Raw genomic sequence first — 25,660 nt, 5'->3', positions numbered from 1 at the left:
CGCCCCTCCTGCCCACACTAATGAGAAGGGACATGGTTCTGCAGTCCTAATGGATTGGCCCGGTTCCTTCTGGAAGGTCAGAAATTGAGAATCTGATTTGTTGGAGCTCTCTGAGACCAGGGCGTGCTCACGAATCATAACCTTCCCCTGCGGCACCTGTGAGCACGTTTTCTTGAACAACAGGAGAAGGCAGAGCAGAGTTGGATGAAGAGCACTTTCACTAAAGCTTATTTGTATGAAAGTCCAGAAGCACTTCTGCGAATGCATGTAGAAGACCCTGTGCCTAGATTTTAGATTTCACCCCATTCTTGATAACCTCCGAGCACTCTATCGATGTGGTGAACCATCTGTGCAAACCCTTCCCTCTGGGTCCATCCAGCTCCCTTCCTTGCTCTGACGTAAGCTCTGATCTCTTTTATAAATGTGTTCCTGGATGCCTGGAAAATGCAGGCCTGGTTCTAAACATTTATAAGCGCATTAGGCCGGGAATGGTCAGTCTGGCTCCCAAGAAAAATGAAACATTCTCAATCAAATAGACTTGGCTTTTGGATTATCCACTACTGAGCTCTTTCACCCTATGATCCCTCAAATCGGAGCCAATAACCTGTGGATAACTGGAGCGTTGAGCATCGAAAGCAGTCATCACTTTCAAAGTTAATTGAATTAACAACGCTGTCAATACCCCTGTGAGCGTAGCCCCCTGCTCTGCCACATTTGGCTTCACAGCAGCCTTCCAGAAAGCCCTCCACTTACACGTGGACTCCGTTCCATATTCTTGGAAGGCCAATGGTATCAGATGCTTAGGGATGCTCTGGTTGGTATTTTAAGTTGGACACCTGTGGACATTTTTGTAGTGCTACTGGTGATTTCTGAAAAGAGAAGAACTGTAATGATTTTGCTTATCACGTGAGTGAGCCTCTGCCACCTTTTAAGCAACGCAGTAAACCCTTGCTAATTTTAACCTAAACGTCGAGAACCCTGCTGCACGTTAGACAGTGTGCATTTGAGTCCTATAATCAACAAACTTTTTAATAAAACCAGCTCTGCTCAATCAGCAAATGGACTTTCTCTCGTTTATTTGGACAGGATCGTTGAGTTCTGATGATGATCACAGTTCACAGCACACTCACAAATTGATTCCGGTATATTCTGTAAAAAACAATGCAGACCCTGGAATGAGAGGCTGGCTGCAGATCCTGGGGTATTGAATCCTTGCTGATAAACAGAATAGGGTTGCCAGGTGTTTGTGCAAATTACTTGGTTTAGAGGTTAGTAAAATTAGAATCAGCTGTGTTCTTCTGATTTACTTATCATTCATCTGCTCATTTTAGGAAACATTAAATTCATCAGTCAAATCTGATAAGCAGCACACTTAAAGAGCTGGTGTTTCCTTAGTGCCCTGGTTTGTGACAGCTACGTTTACGTGGAAGCAGACAAGACATGCCATTTCCATAAAGTAGACTCCCAAGTTCCAATACACCCGTTTAACTAGGGATGAAGAGTGGAAATGCCTGCATGTGTTGGTCCACGTTAGGATAAAGCCCGTTTTTCTGCATTCTCTGTGCCTTCCTCATTGTATGCTCATTAAACATGTGCGGCATGCAGTCGTGTGTTTTAATGAAGTTGAGCCTTATTTTGTACCTCAATTATTTGTCTTGAAGAACCAGCATTCTCCAAAATCTCTGTGGTGTCCCATCATGGTCCCCTCCGGGAAATGGGACTGGCCTGAAGCATCAGTGTTTGGGCTAATGGCAGCTGATCTGCCTCATAGTTGATTCCCAAAAGGCCCACCTTTTGCAGAACTCTTGACTGAATAGAACAGTGTACTAGTGGGTTAGTATCAAAAGGTGGTTATTTTACAGGAGAGTCGTTATCATGAGGCTTCAGGTAAAAACAATAAAACAAGCTTTTTTTCTTCTTCACTAGAGCTGCCTTTTTATCTATGTTCCTAAAATCCCTGAACCTTTCAGGCCAAACAGAATCAAACAGAGGGTGTTTACTTGGGGAGGAGACAACAGGGAAGATCAAGGAGAGAACCGCAGGATATGCACCGAGGCCTGGGCTCCGTGATGCGGCCGAGTCCTTGATGTCAAGCAGGAATCAATACACCTCTTGAGTCCCGTTTAAGCCTCCACTTCATCTGCACTGTGGTAAAATTGTGGCTGCAGGCAGCAAGTCCCGATCAAGGTCAGGCAGCCCTGTGCCTATGTGAGTCTCCCCAGACCCCTTGCCTTCTGCCTCACAGGGGCCACAGTCAGCTGCCCCCCAAAGTGACAACAGCAGCCCGAGTGCCCAGCGCGGACCAGATGCCTGCAGCCCCTGTTGCCAGCCATCGTCATATGAGTGTGTCCAGCCCTTGGCTTGCGTGGCCAAGAGCCCAGGCTGTGTCTTAGCAACCTGCGGCACTGTGCCCCTGCTGACCTGTGAAGCCCTCCCCGGCTCCAATGCATTACAGATCCCCCAAAGGTCCTTGTGCACATCGCACCTTCATGCCGTTAAACACCACCACAGACTGTTCTAGAAGAGACCCAGAGAGACGGAAATTCTTTCTGTCGCACAGCTTAAATAACTACAGGATCCTAGTATCCATGGGAGACTTGGAGATTCTTCCCTGGGAAGGCATTGCCTGAGCATGTATTTTAAGGGGATCCTAGGGGCACATAGGTGGCTCAGTGGGTTAAGTGTCTCCCTTCAGCTCAGGTCATGATCCTAGGGTCCTGGGACTGAGCCCCGTGTTGGGCTCCCCGCTTGGCAGCGAGTCTGCTGCTTCCTTTCCCTTGGTCCTTCCCCACTTGCCCTGCTCGTGCATGCTCTCTCTCAAATAAACACCTCAAATCGTTTTGTAAAAATGTTTATTCTTTTAAAATTTCTTTTCAGTGTTCCAGAATTCATTGTTTATGCACCACACCCAGCTCTGTGTAATACGTGCCCTCCACAATACCCACCTAAAATCTTTAAAAAATAAAACTAAGGGGCTTCTAGAGACCCCTGCCTACATACAGAGTGTTCTTGCTTTCTGAATCCTGAATTTAGCTGTTTCCCTCAATTCCTCCTAAACTTGCCTTCTTTGAGTTTGGTGTGGATTTTCCCACTCTGTGGGAACTAACTTTCTCCTAGGCTTCCTTCCTCCCTGACCCAAGTCAGTGGGTAATTTCGGGGCCCCTGCAACATGGAGATAAACTGTGGAGAATCCCATAGGAGTGGGCCTGAACTCTGCCAAGGGTAGGGGACTGAGCAGCAAGGATGGGCTCAGATCTGTCATTAGTGAGGTAGTTCCTTCTGGCCTGGTCAGCCCAAGGTTCATGACCCCTGTGAAAACAGCCTGGAGATTTGTACCTCTCCAGAATTTAGAGTTTTCCTAAAAACTCCAAGAGACAGAGTTTCGGTCCAAGAGACAGTTCTGGGGATCCTTGCCCACAGCTATGCTCTGGAATTCTGATCGGAAGCTTTGGGGTGTTCAAGAAGGCCTGCAGATGGACCTTCTTGAGACGTCTGCTGGTCTTTTAGAGACTTTGTCCCTCCTGTGTTTTGTGACCTTTTTTTTCAACCAAAGTGAGCTGTTTCCTTAGATCCATCAAGGAATGGCAGTGAAGTGGCCTCTTGGATGTTTTGCGATTGCAGGGAACTCTCTGCTGGCAAGTGAAATGCCATCTGTTCCTTTCCAGGAACCACTGAGCTATTTTCAATGTTACTTGTTCGCAGAGATGAAGTTTGAGACGCTGTTTCCTACTGCTCCTTGGTTGTTTTTCCTGTGGTTCCCTCGTCTGTCTTTCTTTAGTTCTTGCTCCTGCTATCAGAATATGCATGTTTATTAACTCAGTTAACCAGGGGAGGAAATGAAAGGGTCCTCCCGTGACAGGGGATCGTCAGACATCTCCAGGGCTCCAGGATGGCAACTCTTCAATGAAGTCAGGCTTCAAAGGCTTAGGGTAACTAACTGTCTGATGACAATCTCTCACCGATTCACGTACTTCTGATGCTCAGTTTTAAAAGGAAATATCCACCATGCTAATTATTTACACTTCCTGTGTTTAATTATAGTTTGAAAATGAGATCATCACCAAGCTGGATCATGAAGTGGAAGGAGGCCGAGGAGATGAACAGTACAAAGTGTTATTTGATAAAATGTAAGTGTTGATTAACAGTAGGATTTATGTCAGAACAGAGACAGAGAGACTGTGATTAGACTACAATGAACCTTGCAGCCCAGAAAGAATTAAAATGTGTTAATAATGGAAAATATTTTAAATTGCACCTCAGTCAACTTTCCTTTTCTGAGCGTGATTAACAAGGTGTGCATAATTATTTTTCAGCCTCTTGGAGCACTGCAGGAAGCACAAATACCTCGCCAAAACAGGAGAAACTTTCGTCAAACTCGTTGTGCGCCTGATGGAAAGACTCCTGGATTACAGAACCATCATGCATGATGAGAACAAAGAAAATCGCATGAGCTGCACTGTCAACGTGCTGGTGAGTGAAATGCGAGTTCATTAAATTTCCAGTCTTCACAGGGAGCCAGAAACTGGACCAGAAAGTTCAAAGGCCTCATGGCAGCTGGCCTTGGAGCGTTTTGTGGGGGGAACTCAGCCTCCTTCGCTCATTTCCTCGTCTGCTGTGGGGAAGGGCAAATGAAGATGAGTCCTGCTGCTCCACTGTAAACAAGTCTGCAGAATCATCACCCCTGGGGGTTTCCAGGTGGTTCTTCCTGGGGCTGAGAATGATCAGCCAAACTGTTTTGTTGCCAGGTAGCACCCTCCTTGATGACAGGTGTCTAGGGCTTCGTCATTAGGAGATTGCAAACATGTCCTGTTGTGGGTTGAGTGGTGGCCCCCATGAGATGGGTCCAGCTCCCAATCCTCAGAACCTGTGACCGTACTTGGGCCAAAAGCCTCCTTACAGATGTGATTTAGTTAAGGGTCACAAGATGAGATTGTCCTGAATTACTGTCCAGTTGGGACCCTAAATCCAATAACAAGCATCCTTATAAGAGACAAAAGGAGATGCACAGAAGACCACATGAAGGTACAGGTAGAGACTGCAGTGATATAATTACCAGCCAAGGGGCTCTTGGAGTCCCCAAAAGTGAGGAGTGGCTGGGTGGGATTCTTGCCTGGAGCCTTTAGAGGGAGCATGGCCCTGGTGATGCCTGGATTTCCGACTCTGGCCTCCAGAACTGTGAGAGAATATATATCATTTTAAGCCACCAGGATTATGATGATTTGCTACAGCAGCCTCGAGGAACTAGCTCATGGCCTCTTGAAGAGCGGGGGCTCGGGTAAATGTGGCCGCTGCCATCCACAGTCCTCTTGCACACCTGCTATCACTGTGACATGGCCAGGTCCTACAGACACCCCCTTCCTGGCTTAGCGGTGGTGCAGAGCTCGGGGCAGTGCACTTTCAGGAAGCTTGATGACAAGCTCAGCTGCAGGGAGTGGTTGGCCAGCCTCGTCACTGTCAGGAACCACGTGACTCCTATATCTCCCTCCAGAGCTCTCTGCCCCTCTCTGCCTCATCCTCCTCTGTCACTCCCAGAAGGAGCCAGAAAAGCAGACTCTTGGCCCTGAGAGGGTTTGTTTTTATTGCCCCTGCCTGTCCCAAGGCAAGAATGTGAGAAAGCATATTCCTGCTTCGGGCTGCCTACTTCACTTCTCAGGAGCTTGTATATCACCATCTGGTCGTTAGATGACATGTGGATGTTCTGCCCTCACTTCATACTGTCTACCTCCATTGGAATGGACTTGTAGGCACTTTGAGCTCGTGGAAGTGGACTTTTGTGCCAAGAGGAATATGACCCATCCTTCATTCTTTAGAAAACCACCAGAGATGTGATAGGTTTAAAAACACATTTCCACCTTCCATCCAGTTTATTGTCAATACTGAATTTGTACTTTGCGTGAGAAACTGGAAACTGAAGGCTCATGGGCCACCTCAGCCCCTGCCTTCTGTGGATAGGCAGCCAGTTCTCACTAATGATAAATACCATCTGTAGCAAGTTTTCTTTTCCCTAAACATCCAAATATGGAGGACTTCTGGTTTCCAGTTTAAAAGGAGCTTGGACTCTTCACCATAAGAAAAAAGCTGAAAAACCAAAAATCAACAAATCTTCTTAGTTCTGTCTTTCAGATCTGCAGGGAAAACTGCTGCCCCCCAGACTGGAGAGGCAAGAGAATCCAGTGAATGACAGCTCAGTGGAACAGAAACCATCCCTAGGGCCAGGACTAGCTTAGATGCCTCTTACCTAGTGCATTGTATCTGCTGGCGACCTGAAATTACAAGGCATACTAAAGGCAGAAAACACAGTTTGAAAAGAGAGAGCAATCATCAGAGCTAGGCTTGGATATGGCCCAAGTTTTGGAATTTTAAGCCTGGGAATTTAAAAGAACTATGATTAGTATGTGAAGAGCTCTAATGGAAAAAGTGGACCTTATGCAAAAATATTGAAGTAATACAAGCAAAAAGATGGAACTCTAAGAAAGAACCAAAAAGAAATGCTAGAAATCCAGAACACAGTAATGGAATAAAGAATGTCTTTGGTCTCTTCTTGTTTTTTAAAGACCTTATTTATTTATTTGTTTGTTTGTTTGTTTGTTTGTTGATAGAGAGGCAAGACAGGGAGAGAGGGAATACAAACAGGGGGAGTGGGAGAGGGAGAAACAGGCCTCCCACCAAGAAGGGAGTCTGACAGAGGGCTCGATCCCAGGACCTCGGATCATGACCTGAGCTGAAGGCAGAATGCTCAATGACTGAGCCACCCAGGTGCCCCTTTCTTTGATCTCATTGGTAGACTGGCCAGAGCCAAGGAAGGAATCAGTGAGCTTGAAAGTTCTAAATAAGTACGTGGATGTCATAAGGGTCTTAGGCAACTGTGAGTATTATGTGCTTCTGGCTTCTGTCCCTGAGATCTGGCCTACTGCTAAGTTTGCTTTTATAGTCACCTGGAGGCTAGTTGGGTGAGGGCCCCAGTCTTTTGCTCAGGAATGCCCTGACCCTTGCTTCATTGTCTTCCTGCATTCTAACAGCTGTTCAGAGAAATTTGCTTTTATAATGACAAAATGATTAACATGAAATAGAAATCAATATTTTCCTGTTTGAGAGAAATGGAAACCTTTTAAAAATAATTTCCTACTATGGACATACTTTTCTAGTGCTCACTAGGATTTTTAAGGGGATCTAAGAAGCTGATTTGTGTCCAGAGGGAAGAATTATTAGTACGTTTCTTCACTTTCCAACTTTGATGATTGAGAATACTATTTTTTTTTTTTTTTTTAAATTTTAAGCAAGATCTCTCATGCTCACCAGGATGTGAAACCTAGTGGAGATGTACTCGGAATGTGGCCTTTTATCATCAGAACCCAGGGGCAGAAAATCAGCTCTCGAAATGCCACCTGCAGTCACAGTTTCTGATGTTAACCCGTGTTCCTCTGCCATACGGAGCCTCACGCAGTACCTACCTGTTGCTGCAGTCAGCACTAGCCAGGCTCTAACCAAGAAGCACACCTGACATCATTAACCTCTCTGAACTTGTAACACCCTGAATCATTCAAGGAAGAGTCAGGTGTTCTATTCTTAGCCTTTTCCTAGGGATCATAAGATGGGTCCCAACCTATCACAAGGCCTTCCCGGGTTTTTACAGACCAATGTTCTGTCTCTTAATAGTCACTACCCAGCTCGTGTTTAGTCACATAAGTAGAAACATAAATATATTTTTATCTCCTAGTCCATTTTCACCTTTTCTCTTGGTACTTTCCTTATGAAACAAATTATGAATATGTATATCCATCTCTAGATGAAAATAGATGTCTAAGCATACATTAGGGATATATAAAATGCACTCTGTTTATTACTAACCTGGAAATCCTAAAGTTAAAAAATAGAATAAAAAAATAATAAATAGAATCAAGAACATAGGATTTATTGATGCTCTTTAAGCCCATTGCCAAATTTCCTTTAGAACCAGTGCTTTTTTTTTTTTTTAATGGAATCAATGGAACATTCTAACTTGTGTGGGTTCATTAATGTGTTACTGTTCCTTGCATTTAAACAAAAATTTTTAAAAATAATTGAGCAGTCACTCTGTGCAGGGACCGGAGTCCGCTACCCGTACCCATCCCTGAAGCACATCTGTTTTACACTAGATCACGGTTGCCCCTGGACAGAATGTGCATTTGTAATGAAGTAGAGTTTTGTTGTCCCCTTAGAGTCGTGCAGTCTTTCATGACTGGTTGGTAATTCGTTGTGTGTCACCACTATTCTACACAGTCATCAAGACAGCCCTCTCTCAGACACGATAGACTCCTTGTTATTTTTTAGATATAAGTTACTTTTTTCGTGGCCCCTTGAGAAAGGTAATTAAGCTGGCTGTCACGAGAATTCTAAAAATCTCAGCATTTGTTGTCATCATGAAGGAACACAGAACTGGAGTATAAAGCAAATGTGTAAGTTCTGGAAGATGGGTGTGTCATGGTGCATTAGCACTGGAGGTCTAGTCCTGAAAGGGTTGCAGAGATCCACAATGATCTACAGAGCTGGAACCTGGCCCAGACCCAGCACCAGTGCAGAGGGGACCTGAGAAGCGGGAATGATGGGGAGAGGGGAGGGGGGAGGGGGTGCTGCTGCAGGGCCCAGAAGTGGAGCGCCGGAGCAATGTGACCTTTTACGTAAGAAACCCACAGTTTTATATAGAAACTGGGGTTTGAGATGAGCGTCCTTCAGTTGTAGAGAGGTTTTGAAGTCCTAGGAAGGGAACAGAACTAAGCACAGGCAGGAAATAGAAGACATTTCCATATCCGTGAGAGAGGAATAAAGGTCACCTGATATGCCCATTGTGAAATTGTAAAGGAGAATGGTCAAAAGCTTGGGAAAAGATTAAAAATACCAGTGCAAAATAGGATAGTATAAAATCGTAGCTTGTAAATACTGGTGAGTTAGAGCTGGAAGTGAAGGGCTCATCCTCTCCCTTTGATGCGGATTCTCTTTGTTACGTCCCTCTGAGTTGTCGGCTGAAAATATCCTCATTACTGAGCCATAGCATATGAACCAGAGGACATTGAAATCTCAGATGCAGCAAAATAGGAAAATCGTGGAGCATTTTTCTAAAGGTGCCCCCTCTTACTTTCTATATTTATTTATCACTTCTTTTCAGAGAGATCAATTTCAGAAGCAGGGTCTCTTTTTTTGCTCATGAAATTAAACAACTTATTCCATCTTAAGGGATAATTGAAGTCCTTTATAATGGTGATATGGACTATGATCTTGGGGCCTAATCCTAGAGTCCTCACATTGTATTCAGGTGCTAAATTTCACACTGACAGTGGCTGTGATGGTGCCTGCCCTCCCTTGGGCCTGGTTAGGTGAGTGTTCTGCGCCTTTTTGGGGCCCCAAATCTTAAAAAAGATTTAAACCTTTAAAAAAATTTTAAAATGTTTATGGAGATGTTTACATTAAGAGATAGAATTCTTTTTTAAAAATATATTTAATTTATTTATTTGAGAGAGAGAGAGAGAGAGCACAACCAGCAGGAGGGGCTGAGAGGGTAGGAGAAGCAAACTTCCTGCTGAGCAGGGAACCCAATGTGGGGCTCGATTCCAGGACCCTGAGATCATGACCTGAGCTGAAAGCATACACTTAACCAACTGAGCCACCCAGGTGCCCCAAGAATAAAAGGTAGAAAGAAATTTTCTTGGTCACATTTTACAGTATGTGGAAATAGCCCATTGCTTATAACCTGCTAATTAATATTTTTCATCAATAAGCATTGAAATACAGAATGTGCTTCCAAGGCCAACTGGTTTCTTTACTGTGGCTTGCAAGGTTGGTCTGTCTGGAACAGCAGTGTCCAATAGAAATTTCTGTGATGATGAAATGTTCTCTCTCTGTACCATTTGGTACAGTAACAGTAGCCCCACAGGGTTACTGAGTCCTCAGGGTATGGCAAACATAACAGAGGGAGCATGGAAGCACCTTAAAATGAAAACACGACAGTCCAAAACCTTTGGGATGCGGCAAAGGCAGCCCTAAGAGGGAAGTATATATATAGCAATACAGGCCTTCCTCAGGAAGGAAGAAAAGTCTCAAATACACAGCCTAACCTTATAGCTAAAGGAGCTGGAAAAAGAACAGCAAACAAAGCCTAAGTCCAGCAGAAGAAGGGAAATAATAAAGATTAAAGCAGAAATCAATGATGTAGAAATTAAAAAAAAAAAATCCAGTAGAACAGATCAACGAAACTGGGAGCTGCTTCTTTGAAAGAATTAACAGATTAATAAAGCCCTAGCCAGACTTATCAAAAAGAAAAGAGAACGGACAGAGTAAATAAGTCGTGAAAGAAAGAGGAGAGATCCCAACCAACACTGCAGAAATGCAAACAATGAAAAGAGAATACTATGAGCAGTCGTATGCCAACAAATTAGACAACCTGGAAGAAACAGATAATTTCCTAGAAATATATAAACTACCATGACTGAAACGAAAAGAAATAGAAAATCTGAACAGACCCATAACCAGCAAAGAAATTGAAGGAGTAAGAAAAAATCTCCCAATAAACAAGAGTCCAGGGCCAGAGGGCTTCCCAGGGGAAGCAAATGTTTAACTTTATTTAATTTTTTTTTTAAAAGATTTATTTATTTATTTAAGAGAGAAAGAAAGAGAGCAGTGGGGAGGGGCACAGGGAGAGAGAAAATCAGAGAATCTCAGGTAGATGTAGATGCCCTGCCAAGGAAGGAGCCTGACTCGGGGCTTGATCCCCTGACCCTGAGATCATGACCTGAGCCCAAGAGTCAGATGCTTAACCAACTGAGCCACCCAGCCAGCCCTAACTTTATTTAATTTTAATTAAATTTACTTTACATCGCATACAGGTAGCATGGCTACTGTATTGGCCACCTCAGGTCTAGAATACCACATTGCCCTCTCGTGGCTCTAGCCAAGTCTGGGCCCAGCATGGTTTAAGTCTTGTTAGTGATACTTACTCCAAGATATGGGATCTTTCATGTATTTTTCATTTTCTAATGACTTTCTAATGTCTAAGGCATCATATCTTTGGGGTAATACCTTTATTTAGCTAAAGACTAGGTTTCAGTCCTTTCAGTGTAGGAAGTGGAATCATTAGCATCACCCCCCGCCCCCCAAAAATTGAAGACCAATGTAAGACATCTTTGTACTTTATGTGAATTTATGGTTCTAAACCAAAGAGCTCGGTCCCTTTGGCTGTGCTTGACACCAGTGGAAGAACCTTGAGTGTTTAGTGCTTATGTGACACCTTTTGTAGAACAGGTTTCTTAAAACAGTGTTGTGGTCTGATTTTTCAGAATTTCTACAAAGAAATTGAAAGAGAAGAAATGTACATAAGGTATGTCAGCATCCCGCTTGTCCGTACCCTCTGCAGGTTTATGATAATTGCTGTTTGTCAAGTGCGTGCTAACAACTGTTGTATGACCACAGGGGTTTATCTTGTAGGAGTCATGAATCCTGGAGGTTGAATTTGGTGTATCCTGACTCCTGTGCAGATGCCAGTGCTGACATTTCGGGGGTCATATTTAGCTAAATACTATTTCACAGGGTTTTGGTATCTCTTGACTGACTCATGTGGCCCTTTTAAAAAGAGATAAGAGCACAATTTTCATGTTTTACAGTAAACCATATGATCAAATGAGAAATCAGTTTTAATTATATCATAAATAGACAATAGTATATTTTTTCAGTCTATTCTTTTAACTGGTGCTATATTCTGATGTTTTATATTTTCTGCTGGATTTCCCTCCTTCGTTTGCCTTTTTCTCTAGAGAGGGTTGGCTGGGATGGATCCCCTCTCTTGGTCATTTCGAGGGGCCAGTGTCAATATTTAGCAAGATGATAACTTAGAAGAGAATAAGATTATGTTCATGTGGCTTAATGTTTAATGATGTGTTTACTATATCAAGCATGCTCTTCTAACTTGATTTCTAAGAATGTTTTTAGTTTCTCCTTTATTAAAATATACCAAATAAACTTAATAAACTTCTGCAAAAGCAGCCAGATTCTTTTATCTAAAATGTAGTTTACTCTATATTAAAAAGCAATTTTATAACTTTATGGCAGAGAAATTTTTTGATCACATTCAGTGTGATCATTGGAGCTCTTTATTTTTATGGATTTGTGTTTTTATGGATTTCGGGAGGGGGTGCCTTTGTAGTCAATAGAAACGTAAGAAATTACAATCAGACTTCGTGATCTCATTTCACATGTAAGATGAAAAGGAAAGAGAGACCCTTGAAGTACAATTCTGCATTCTTGGGCTGTCTTCATTTTCAACCTGAAAAAGGAGCACTTAAAATTTTTTTACAAAATACGATTATATATTACTCTTACTGGTTTTCCTTAGTGCTTTCTGCACCAAAAGTGTTCAGGGCTTTGGGAATTGTGAACTCTGTGAAGAGAAAATGCAGATACAGTTTACTGTTGAAGGTAGAGTTTAACTCTTGCAATCTTCAACACAAATGATTTGTTGACATCTTAGACGATCACTCTGTTTTGTCATATCAGATACCTGTACAAGCTGTGTGACCTACACAGAGAGTGTGACAACTACACGGAGGCGGCCTACACCTTGCTTCTCCACGCAAAACTTCTGAAGGTAATAGAAATTGCTACATACTTTCATGATTCTGTTATTATAAATTCTGAGACGATTTAAAATTTTATTTTTCCATGATAAATTTTAATAAACCTATAATTTAAGTTCTTATGGATTTTGACTAAATGCAGTGACATAAACAAAGATATTTAGAAGGCACTTTGATGACAGACTTGGCCCTACTGAATGCAGATTTAACAAGATGTTAGAACGAATTATCACTAAGCATCATAAACACCCATTGTTGGGGTGTTTGCTGTCATTGAGTTAGAGATTCTGTAGGTCCTTCTTCATGCCAGCAGGACACAGTAGTAGAGGAGGGTGCTGTCAGTAAGAAGGAATTTCTGAGGTGGACAGTTAAGAGATAAGATGAAACGTATCCCTGATTACCTTAGAGAAGAGGTCACACTGAGATACTGTATTGGTCCATCAGTTCACGTGAGACCTCCCGCCTGATTCTCCTGGAGTGTTGCTCCTGAGCACAGGTCTGGCATGACAACTTTCAGTTCCAGTGATTCTTTTGTTATGCACATATCTTTTGACATTGGTCATTGTTTGGTTGGTTGGTTTTCAATAATATATTCATGCTCTTCCCTCATATCCTTCTCGCCCAGCTAATCATAGAGTAGACCCTCAGTAAATAATGGGATGGGTGGATGATGAATGGATGGATGATGCATGGATGGTTGACTAGTTGGTTGGATTGAAGAATGAAAGTGTGGGTGGGTGGGTGGATAGATAGATGACTGGTTGGATGGTTGATTGGTTGGCTAAGAATGAGAAGGTGGGTGGGTAGGTGGATGGGTGGACGGATGGAAGTATGGGTGGGTAGATGGATGGAAGGAAGGAGGCATGGAAGTGTGGGGGGGAAGGTGGATGGATGGGTAGATGGATGGATGGACACATCGATGGACGGATGAGTGGGTGGGTAAATAGATTTATCCAAATGTCTAGGTAGGTGGGAAGGTGGGAAGATGGATGGACGAGTGAATGGATGAAGGAAATGCTATACAACCTCGAGTTTTACATTTTAAAACTTCAGGTGATCATTAGATCATCCTTCCTATTACATCCTTGGAAAAAAAATGAAAAATTATAAAGTAGATAGACAAGAACAATTAGGAGAATTAGAATTTAGTTGAGTGACCCAACAGAAAGACCGCTCGTTCAAGGAATCCTGTTTTCAAAATCAGGACAGCCTTTGAGCACCAAAAACGGAACGAAAGAAAACCAGGAAAGATTACTTTAAAACGGGCATTAAGCAATGTCTGTGAATGATGAGAAGCCATCAGGAGGATACTGTATTGGGAGTGAAACTCCCAAGAATCTTCCAGCCTTTGGACCAACCCCAAAATCTCCAGCATCTCTTGATGCTACAAATCTAAACAGGCTGCTATGGAGACACTGGAGTGTGGGCATTTACCTTTGCTTGAAAACAAAAGGGTCCATGACAAAGAAAAGAGGAGAAGGCTCCATCTGGGGTCTTCATCAGTAGGCATCAATAGACCCCCTTTGGCTTCACAACACATAAAGCTCTCACAAGGAATGCGATTAGGACGATAAAGATCTCCCTTGGCATACCTGACACCAGCCGTACCACTAGGAATTCTAATGGTTTTCATTTCTGAGGACCCCAAATTTCAATAATAAGGCATTTTTGCAAAGACGAAGGTATTTCTTTTTACCAGGATTGAAATGGGGTTGACAAAATGCTCACTCAGCTTCCTCTTTCATAGTACATAAACGTCTGTTGAGCACAGATGGGTTTGTCATAGATCACACGAGGGCATTTCACATCCCAAACCACAGGCCCGGATGCATTATCTTTTCTACTGGGACTCTGGATTTTCCAGTTAAGTGGCGAATGCTCTGTAATTTCTCTCCATATCTTTTACACCATGACGTTTCACAGTGTTCCCTAAAGACGTTTTGATAATTGCAGTCAGCGTGAACTCATGCTGGTTAATCAACTTACGAAAGGCATTATTTGAAAAAAGAAAAAAAAAAGAGGAAGGGGGAAGAAAGGCATTATTTGTATTGCTATGAAAAGTGTTCTTCAACGTGACAGATATATTCTTGTTCATTAACAAAACATTCTCAAATATAATCTTTTTTGGTTATTTTGTCAAAAACAAGAGCAGTAAAACCGTTAGCCTTGAGCCCTAGTAATCAAGTGAAATCATGTGAGTGTTTAAGTGGGAGGGGGAGAGGGATTTTTACTTCCCTGCTCAATATTTTTTAAGTGATTTTAAAATGCAAGGAAGTTATTCGACATCAGAACCTTATTTATTTTATTGTAGTTACACAGTAGACTCACCTACAATTTTACGTTTATCCCCCACGAAGGCAGGACTCTAGCTAGGCCGTGAGAATCCCATAATTAATGATTTGTAGCGACTGGTTGTAGTCAGGATACGCGAGTCTGATTTTTAAGGCGAAGCCTAAAGGTACGACTGCTATGTGAGATCTGAGTGTCTTCTCTGCTGTTGACTAAAATGTTGAGGATCTCCAGATGGAGGGCAGCCCCCCGGGATGCCTCACCTGAGACAGCCCCTAAATCGCCCAGCTCGTGATTCACCTCAGGAGTTACAAGGCGCTATCAGCAAGAGGACGGTTCTGTGATTTCCAGAAACTGCTGGGTTTCTCTTCTGTATGAATCGAGGCCCAGCTTTGCCTCCCTCTTGTCTTTCCTTCCTCGTGGGCTTCTGCACAGAGGTTCTGCACTCATTTCCACGTCCCAGCAGCCCCGAGTGTCCCTGGGACCATGGCCTGTGTACGTGCAGGGCATGGGGGCCTCGCCGTGGTGCATTCTGACCAACAGTGGGCCAGGGGTGGCACTGGACACACCCTCGCCTGACCTGTCTTGTGCTTTGCTTTGGCCTCAGTGGTCGGAGGACGTGTGTGCGGCCCACCTCACCCAGCGGGACGGGTACCAGGCGACGACACAGGGCCAGCTGAAGGAACAGCTCTACCAGGAAATCATCCACTACTTCGACAAAGGCAAGGTAAAAAAAAAAAAAAAAAAAAAAGACTTTTTTTTTTCCTCTGCTTTCCTTTTTATGTGTACCTTCCTACAGCACATGTCTTGTAACATAGGATGTTTGTGGAATCGGACACTTGTCACAGACTGTGTATTGGAAGGTTTTATGCATGGTCCACCTACTGGGACTTCTAAGTAGAAATCCTAGCCCAAAACCCTGCAGTTCTTCCCTTTGCAGAGGCTCTGCAAGTAAGGACTAAAAAGCACAAGTGTTTTGCTTGTCCTGCCGGAGAGCTCTGTGGCTGGAACCTTGATATGGAAAAGCTTCTGGGCACGTAGAACGAATGGATTCCTTTCACAGTTTGTGTTTTTCTGTGAGCGCTGAAAAATGAATCCTGTGGTAAGACCCATAGTGCTCCGTTTTGGTGGATTCTAGATTAAGTGGCTCCCACAAATTATTTATTTCTTGGACTTCTGTGAAAAGGAAACATGCCATCATTTTTCCCAGCCAGTAACAGATCTCATTAGCGTAGTTTGTGATTCACATAAGCCGTAACTATTTGGGGGAGAGAAAAAGGTACCTGAACTTTGGAAGTTTTGAAAATCTGCCACCAAAGGGACTTTGGAGCTCATTCTCGGACTTCCTTAGGATTCTGAACTCCTCTTGGTTACCTGCTTTTCTTTCCTCACTCGGGGGAAGGTAACCAGAGACTCCATGGAGGTACCATGTGTGTCTCCTAGGGCTCCTATAGGAAAGCACTACCAACTGAGTGGCCTTAAATGACAGCAGTGTGTTCTGTCACCGTCCTGGAGGCTCTCAGTCTGACGCAAATGTGTTGGCAGGGCCGTGCTCTCTGTGTGAGGATGACGTAAGGGAGAATCTGTTCCGTGCCTTCCTCTTAGTTCCTGGGGCTGCTAGCCACCCTCAGTGTCCCAAGCTCCGCCTCCGACAGCACATGGCACCCACCCTGTATGTGTCGCCGTGTCCAAATTACCCTCTTCCAGGCCCACCAGTCTTTGGATTTACCGCCCAGTCCAGTGTGACCTCCTCTTCACTGATCACATCCAAGGGCTCTATTTCCAAATAAGGTCACATTCACAGAAACCAGGGATTAAGACTTCAACCTATGTTTGGAGGGAGGGAGCGGGGGGGAGGCAGGACACATACAATTCTACCCACAACAGCACTTAGAGCACAAAAGGATGCTGGCCACCTCTTTTCGTGGCTGTCGATATAGACCAAACCCTGCTGAAAAGATAATGTGTGTTGTATTCATTCCCTACTGTCCTTCACATAGACAAAAAATCAAACTATTCGGAATAGCATGGAGATCGCCCAGAGGCCACTTGGAAATGTTCTGTTGGATTACGCCTAGTCCTGCAGTGGAACAGAATATATTTCTTCGTGGCAACGAGATGCTTTTGTAATTAAGGCTGATTACTAAAATTTTATTAGTTCAGCTGGGGGAACCCTGTTTCTCAGCAAAGTCCTAGAAGAAATGAGGCTGATTCAGCCATTCCTTACCCTGATGACTTCCTGGCTTGCTGTCTCCTGGCCTTGCCTTGGAGTGGGCAGAGCAGGAGAGGGACCTGGGGGAGCCGAATGTCATCAGGGCTGAAGGAATGTGTGCCTTTGCTCATGACCATTCTGGGCTCTCACAGTTTCGATGCCTCCTCTGACAGCGTCGGCCCTGAGACTTCCTCCTGTCACCCCTATTCCCTCCCTCACACCCTGTATTCCGGCCACATCACCCAAATGTGGGGGGGCTCACACACACCAGCCCGGCCTGCCTCTGCCTGGTGGCTTCTGCTTCTCCTGCTCTTGGCTGTTTTCTTCTCATCTCAGCTTGAATGTCATCTCTCCTCTGACCCCACGGTGTCTCTCCTCCTCCACAGCACTCTATAGTTTGCAGTGGTAAGTTTGTGCGTGTAGGTTGTCAGCAGCTCTATCAATAGGCCGTCCGTGCCAAGAACATAGCCGCACATTTTCTTCCCACCGTGTGTCTAATTCTCAAAATGATTGGCATGTAACCCGGTGGGCTTTTGTTGGAGAAACCAGTGAAAGAGTGAATGGATACTCAGCAGTTAAGAGTGACTCCTGACAGTGGGAAATGCTCATTTATCGCAGGTCCGTGGACTGCAATAAATAATAAATCAAAGAACAGAGTCCTTTTCATTTCTAGCAAAGGCAGGCTCGTATGGAAAGGGGAAAGAAAAGAATATGCTCAGTTTAGAGTAGAGTGGTTCTCAACCAGGACCCTCCCGGAGACATTTGAGGTTGGCGTGACTGGGAGAGAAGACAGCCCTCGCCCTGGTGGATGAAGGTCAGGGAACTGCTGAGCATCCTGGGACGTACAGACAGTCATACGACAAAGAATTCTCCAGCCCAAAATGTCAGTATTACCAAGGTTGAGACATCCTGGTTTTGAAAAAGCTCAAGGGACAAAAGATTAGAGGCAGAAAGAGAAGCAGGCAGAGGGAGCGCTCTCGTGTGGTCCTGTTTTCGAAGGAGACACGGAGATGGTTATGGGAAAGTGACCAGTTGGCTTTCCTGGAGTCTGGAAGACAGTGCTTGTTAATCACAGTGTACGAGGGTTGTCTCCACAGTAGCTTTTAGACTTGTCTTGGCAAAACAGATTGAAAAGCACTTTCTGAGGATTTGTTACTTTTCCACCAGAGTGTCAGAGAACCAAAGCCCCCTCATTTGTCGGAAGCTCACTTGGAGAGTGAGCACAGGTGAGGGAGAAAGTTCATCAGATGAGATCTGAAGTACCCGAGTGATTAGCTTCAAGGCACAAAAACTTAGTCTGACGTCAACAAGCATGACATTTCCTGGGAAGAAGAGAACAGAAGGAAGCAATTACTCATCGCCTCCATCAGTCCCGGTGGATAGGAATATGCTAGAGTTTCAGCCACCCAAAGTCTCAGTGGCTCTGGGCCACCCAGGGGTGTTTTTCACTCATGCCACATGTGTGTCCTGCTGTCCCAGAGCCCAGAAGGGCACAGGTTTCACTACAAAGAAACACAGCCATGAAGGGACGGTGAGTTGCAAGTCTGGGCCTTGCACACCCTTGTCCAGAAATGACCCACGTGTTTCTGCTCATGCCATTGGCTAAAGCAAGTCACAGGACCACAGTGGGCCCCGGGGATGGAAGTTCCCAGAAGGAGGGGCAGACGTGAAGCACCTCCCCCTCTGAGGACGTAGAAGTAGACATGTGAGTCGGGCTTCTAACGGGGGCCTCTCAGGGCCCATGGAGATTACCCCAGTAGGTGTATGTTTTAGAAAAGGTGATATACACACAAGTCCCCCAGCTAGTACAGCTCCCCACAACTGGACTTGTGAAAATGGAGAGATCTCACAGAACCTGGTGTTGGGCTTTGATCGCCATTTCTCCATAGGTCAATTTCCTTCTTCCATCAGGGCAGGGCTGGGCATGGCATGCACAGCAGGAGAAAGTGGGCTCCTGTTCCCTGTGCCTAGGACCCTGGAAACTGCCCAGCCGGGGAGGGAGGGAGGTAGGAGGTCACAGAGGGGATCTGATTTGGGCATTTTGTGCCAGATCACTTTCATGTAGACATGGGTGTCCCTGCCAGGTGCAGGCCTGTGCAGGACTTGAGAAAAAGAACGTCCTCTGTGCCTTTTCGGAACACAGTGGAGTAAGACAAGTGGCTGTGCTCATTGCTGCAGATCACCAAAGCTGATTTTGGGAGAGCCTCGATGTACACGTCTCTGTTTGCAGATTGCAGTCATCTTGGGGGGAGCCTATCTCACAGTGGCTCTTGGGTGATGGATGGCAAGTGTTCTCGGCAATGGGAACTTGAGAAGGGCCTCAGTTAATGCGGGGGACCCCTGAGCAGGTGCCCTGCGGAAGCTGGTGCTTAGGTAGTGCTGTGGGACTGTAACCTGAGCATTCTGATCCTAGAGTCACAAGGGGCATGTGGTCATTGGCACCTGAACATAGTCATTGGCATCTGAAGTGTGGCCAGTCCAAACCAAGACGGGCTGTCAGCATCTAATACACGCGGGATTTTTAAGACTGAGTGTAAAATAGAGAACATTGTTCAGAGCTGAGCTGTTTGTGCCAGCAATTCACACGGTCAAGTCCTAATCTCGAGGACCTCTGTCTATGAAAGAGTTGACAAAGCAAAGTGAGGTCACTGGGATGGGCCCTGATCCAATCAGACCCGTGCACTTCTAAGAAGAGATTAGGACACAGACACACAGTAAGGACCCTGTGAGGGCAGAGTGAGAAGAGGTGCCTGTACACGCCAAGGACAGAGGCCTCCCAAGAAACCATCCAGCCGGGGGCTTGGTCTTGGGCATACAGCCTCCAGAACTCTGAGGGGATAAGTGAAGGGCAGATACCCAGTCCATGTACCTTCTTGCGGCCACTAGAGCGACTCATGCCAGCATCAAGTATCTCACTAATTTCTGTGTTCTGATTACGTGCCAGAATGGTAATGTTGTAGGTAAATTTTACTAAAATGAATTCCACTTTTTAAAATGTGGCTACTAGTAATTGACATGACATACTTCCTGTGCATCATGTTTCTATCGGACGGTGCTGATCTGAGCCAAAGACTCTGAGTGTCTAGACCCTGGTCCTGCTGGCACATCCGTCCACGTGCTGGTGTGAAGGGAGGGTTTGTCCTTCACCCTCCGGGGCCGTCTCAGGCAGCTGGGACTGCTTCTCTGCCTGTTGGCACTCGTGCTGAGTGGATATTCGAAAAACTAGACAGTATCTAAGAGAATTAGAACATGGGGACCAAAGCCAAGAAATAATAGAACTTATGTCAGAACGGAAAGGGAAAGCATGATAACTAGCATCAAAATTAGATTTTTTTTTTCTTGTGACCCAATGTCTTTTCTACAATTTGGGGGGAAAAAAACCTGTCAGGAGTGTGGGAGTTATTCACGTCAGGAAATTTGAGGGGATGCGTGAGTCAGAGACTCTTTTATGGCAGAGGATTCTTGGAAGGGAAAACACGGGGCAAATGTTAGGAAAGGAAAGAGGCAGAAACAGAGCTGTGAATGAAGATAAACCATGAGAAACCAAGAAAAACTAACATAGCTTTGTTGGAGCAAGAGGCAGCTTTCTGGTGCTCATTTTATTTTATTTTTAAAATGGAGCATTATGCCCCTCAGGTATGTTGTTCTCTTTCCTGCTTTGACCAAAATCAGTTATAATCTCATTCTCAGGTTCCAAGCTCTGAAGGAGGAGTCATGTTCTCTCATTGTGATTTGCGTATTTAAGTGCCTTTGGGAATGACAGCCCCTGACCGATGCACTCTGATACCTTCACTGGCTGGGCCAGGATCCTACCTGAGGCCCCGCTGAGCCCTTCCAGTCTTTGGACAGAGAAGGTCCTTCTAGAGCCAGCTCATCCACAGTCCTCTTTGCATGAGCTCTCTCTTCCCGGCGTCTAGTCCCAGGGGCCTGCCCCCCTCTCCCTGCCACTCTTCCCCGGGGGCCACCACACTTCATGAAACATACAGTAAAGTGTGTGGCCACAGTATCTAGCATGGCTTGAAGCACTTCAAAGATTCCCATGCCCCTGGGGCCCCCCACCTCCTCCTTCAAGCCTCTCTCTACCCACAACATCTGGCCTTTGTCGAGAAAAGGTCAGATGCTCTTTGATTCCTAACCGCCTGGACTTGCCATGGTCTTCCCTGGGTGTGGAAGGTCCCTTGTCACCTGCTGTTGTGTTCCCACGCTCTCTCCATGTTGGACCCTCCCTGCCCCCATCATCCATGAAGATGTCTCCTAGGCACCCTTTGCCCTGGCCTTAGAACTATTTCTATGTCTCCTGTCTCCATGCTTTGAATATCTCATTCTTTTCAGCCCCCTGAGCGCCCGGGGATCTTGGTAAAGTGCAGACTGGGATTCAGTAGGTCTTGGGTGGGGCCTGAGGTTGCGTATTTCTAAGCAGCTCCTGGTAATGACAAGGGAGCAGGTCCAGGGACCACCTCAGTCACCAGGCCCTGCTTTGGCTGAAGCTCCTTGAGCTTCTGTGTCCCTCTCAGGGAGACTGGGTCTTCATAGAAACTGGACACTTGGGTGAAAAACGTTTTTAGTAAGCTTTACTTTTGAGAGCAGTTTCGGGTTCACAACAGAATTGAATGGGTAGTGCAGGGAGTTCCCCTCCCCCTCCCCCCACCCCTACCCTGACACAGGCGCTGCTCCACCAGCATCAGTGCTGCCATTCTGGCTCGTCCTTTACTGAGTGGAGCACCTTCCAGCCGGCACTTGAGCAAAGACTCGGGAGGGCACCGTCACTCAGACCTACCACAAAGTGCCTTCTGTTGGGCACCTTTGTCTCCTCTGTGTGGTCTTGCTTCCTGGCTCAGACTCTGAGTCCCTGAGAGATCTAAGGGGGCAGATCCCTGAGCTCACTTCTGCAGTGTGTGAGCTCTGGGGGGGCTGGGAACGCTTCCCCAGCCCCCTTTCCCAAGCCTGATGCTTGCTGGTTCTCCAGCACCACGTTCACTGCAGAGCCTACAGATCAGACAAAGATCATCTTGCAACACCTGAGCCGCTTTTCCTTCCTGGATTCTGTGCATCTTCTAGAAACGGCAGTTCTCGGTCAGGATGGCTGCGGGGGCTCCTCAGTGAGTGAGCAGGACCGGGAGGGCGTCCGGGGTGGGCCACGCCCTCTGATTTCATTGCTGACCCAGGTTCCATCCCCAACGCCGTGATCTGCGCGATCGCGGGATGCAGGATCATTTAAATCACAAGCATTTGGTGTGATCTCACATTTATTTCATCTTAAGGAGAAAACATTACAGCTCTGATTTAAAAACATATATCCGGGTAAGGGGACCTCACGGCATCGTTGGATTTAAAGGCTGGGGATCACGAAATTCTAAAATGGAAACTCAGTAGGGCCTCAGTCTGGCAAAAGTATGACTCAGTTAAAGCTTCATCGATGCAGGCTGTCACCATGTGGCCAGATCCCTGTGTAATTAAGAAAGTCTTCATTATGTCCTTAATGTATGGAAACTTTACGCATTCCAGAGCTCATTTGCACTGTTAAATTTATTCATCTTCCCAAGGGACACAGGGACAAAATCCAAGGCAGGGACGTCCCTCAAACACCTTGGCGGGCAGTGAAGGAGTGGGCGCCCGTGGAAGGCGTCCCAGGGGCTGCGGGGACAGCGGAGGACAAGGGACCAGGCTTGGAGTACGTTAAAACTTTCTCTGCCTTTGTGCTCTGAACACTGGAACACTGAGTGGATTTTCTGCTGCTTAATACCGGACACTCCGGCTTTTGAATTATGTCCTGTTATCTTTCCGTGTTTCTTCCACACGAAGTCATTCTTCTATTTTTGCCTTTCTATCGTTTTAAAAAGTTTTGAATGTCTTTCCGCCAAGCTCTTGGGCTTTTCATCTTTTTCTCTGTCTCCAAAAAACGTCATTTCCATCTGTTGCCCCTTTCATTCTCTTGCAGTTCTTCCTTCCTGGGCTAATAACCACTCCTCGCTCCTTCTCCATTCTGTTCTTACCACCCGTTTGAGCGTCCCCCTGGAAGCCTGCTGTCGGGTTTCATCCTGGCAGACGGGTGTTCTTTCCCGAACACGCGCTGCATTGTCTGCCTTATTGTGTTTGGTTGAGGCCTAGTAATTTTCAATAAAGCCCTTAATCCAAGTGCTTCGCTGAAAATTACCAGGCTTCTCTATGGAGGATGAGGCAAAAATAGCAGCCGCGCTATCAGGAGAGCGGCGTCGGAGTGCGGGAGTCCGCAGTAAGCCGCGTTAAGCCACCTCGGAAACTGGGAAGCAGCCCGGCGGCGCCTGGAGAGGGAGCAGGACTGCTGGCCGGCGTGCGGGGCGAGGCTCCGACTCGGCTTCCAGCCGCAGCTCCGTTTCCTTTTCCCTTAAAATAACCTCGCCTCGACAAAGTTCGCACTTTGCCTTGTGCCCAAGTCAAAAATGAGGCATCGCGCGTCTTCCTGTGAACTAAAAATAGGGATTTGGGGAGCCAGTGTCTGCATTTGGTGAAATGAGTCCATTTCTTCTCGAAGTCTTTGGGGTGAAATTTTCCCATCCTATGAGTTTCCCTTGTAAAGCGCTGCGGCGATTGCGGGAATTCAGGCACAGGCAGAGACACCGTCTTCCTGGGTTGCTCTCAGCATCCCCAGATGTTTGGGCGTCTGGGTATTTGCCAGCATCTGTTCAGTAGGGAGAATCTGACCTGCTAATGTGTTCCCAGAGATCACATTGATACTTATTTGCTCCTATAAAAAAGGAATAAATTTGTCTTTTTATCAAAGCATGAGCAAAATCAGTGCTTAGAGTCTGTAAACACACTACTCCCCACGGTCTGCAGGGTCCCTAACAGGTGTTCCATGGCCAGGGCTGGAATGACGGAGGCCTGCCTCCAGGGGGGCTAGTCCACCCCCGGGCTTGTGTGCAAGCAGATACGTAAAACCTTCCTCTGGTCCGTCATGCTGGTGGGTTCTGGGTGTACCAGTCTAACAGGTGTGGGAGTGACTGCTTCTTTTAGGGAGAAAGGAAAGCCTTCCTGGAGGAGGTGACACACAGATTGGCTCCTGAGGAAGGAGATAAAGTTTGCCTGGCGATGGCTGGGAGAAGCAGAAATGGTAAGGAGTGGGAGTCGTGCTAGCTCACGGAGGGCTCCCGGGCCATCTTGCTTTTCTGGGGATGCCAAGGAATGTGTCTACAGGCTGGGGGGGTGAGGGGTCCCAAGACACACGGATGTAGGAGACTTGAGAGCCACTTAGCCCTTGGCCTCGTACGTCTCCTGAGGATTGGATTTACTGCATCAGGCACAAGGAGCCCTTGAGATCACATGAGAAGAGGCAGCGGTGACTTCCTTTTCCTCTTGCCCAGCAGAGGAGGGCGGTGTTGCTGGGGGCGTGAGGGGTGGAGACCTGCGGGGAGGCCAGAGCAGCTGTGCAGGCCTGGGATGCGGGGGCCCCAGGCAAAGTGGCCGGCAGCAGGGATCACAAAAGGGAGGTGACGTCTCCAGAGACTTGAAGTCAGCTGATCACGGAGTGCCTCTTAAATGGGCCGATGTCAGAAGAGCAAATGCTGGAGGAGCCAGGGTGCCCGGCACAGCCCAGCAGCTTGAGGCAGAGCGAGGGCCGGTATCCTCACCTGGCTACGCAGTCGGAAGGGGCGCTCCAGCTAAGCCCAGTGAGGTTTGACTTCCCACGAAACAGTTAAAGCCATTCCGAGGGACAAGGCTCCGTTCCTGGCACATGTTCCCTCTCTTTTCCGAGTAGTTGACTCTCCAGCAAGCAGTTCCCCGGCTCTGTGATGCCCCGTCACCGTCCACACATCCCTGGTGTGCCCTCCCCCACTGGTCTCTGTCCCTGTATGCTCTGCTTCCGTCCTTTTGGAGGGATGGGCTCTCCATGCCCCTATCCTGTGCCCCGGAGCCCCTCGCCTGTCCCTGGACGTCAGGCCAGCCTGTCTGTCCATGTTTTGCTCTCTGTAGGCTAATAATACATATTTGCCTACATCCGTGCCCTTGTTTCTCCCAACTTAAGAAGTTCTCTCTCTTTCTGACTCCTCTCTCCAGCCACTGTCCGTCTCCTCCTTCCCGCACTGTTCCTCAAAGAGCTCTCTGTCCTCACTTCTGTCCCTCTCCCTGTTCTCTGGAGCCCGCTCCCATCATAGATGCCCAGTAACTCCCCGCGGAACGAAGCAGCATCCCTTCTTTGCTGCCTGACGTAGGCTTTTCTCTTGCAGGACTGCAGATGTCCTGGCCAGAAGAAAAACCGCAAAACCTCTATGTTATAAAGATATCTTTCCTTCCTTGCTTTTCCTTTCAGGGCGTTAAAAGCTGAGCAGATAGTTTCCTGTTCTGACAGGTCTTCCCTTCGGGGAGAAACAGGCCAGGTTCATGACCGTGACTTAGATGGACAGTGATTCCTTGAGTACCTGACTGCTCAGAGGGGCAGGGTTTATTGTTAATGTGGTTTGAGAACCTTGTCATCGAGGCTCCCTGAGCCCAGCCCAAGTCCCAGGTCCCCCTGGCTTCCTGCCCCATCTGATCAGCTTTCTCAGGTGCTGACTCTGTCTCTGCGCCCTCAAGAGGAGGACAA

General features: G+C 46.3%; 1 protein-coding gene across 3 annotated transcripts in view; it reads left to right on the top strand.

The window, feature by feature from the left end:
* Window positions 1-25,660, top strand: part of DOCK1 (dedicator of cytokinesis 1) — a 485,813-nt gene that overhangs the window by 418,547 nt on the left and 41,606 nt on the right. For all 3 annotated transcript variants that reach the window (XM_059172849.1, XM_059172848.1, XM_059172850.1), the window contains exons 34-38: window positions 4,042-4,127; window positions 4,314-4,470; window positions 11,307-11,347; window positions 12,520-12,610; window positions 15,496-15,615. In XM_059172849.1, the coding sequence (XP_059028832.1) occupies window positions 4,042-4,127; window positions 4,314-4,470; window positions 11,307-11,347; window positions 12,520-12,610; window positions 15,496-15,615 (495 nt within the window). The remainder of the gene's footprint in view (window positions 1-4,041; window positions 4,128-4,313; window positions 4,471-11,306; window positions 11,348-12,519; window positions 12,611-15,495; window positions 15,616-25,660) is intronic.

Source organism: Mustela lutreola, chromosome 4 (genome assembly GCF_030435805.1).
Source record: "Mustela lutreola isolate mMusLut2 chromosome 4, mMusLut2.pri, whole genome shotgun sequence".
Classification (NCBI taxonomy): domain Eukaryota; kingdom Metazoa; phylum Chordata; class Mammalia; order Carnivora; family Mustelidae; genus Mustela; species Mustela lutreola.
This window is presented reverse-complemented; position numbering and strand designations above follow the sequence as displayed.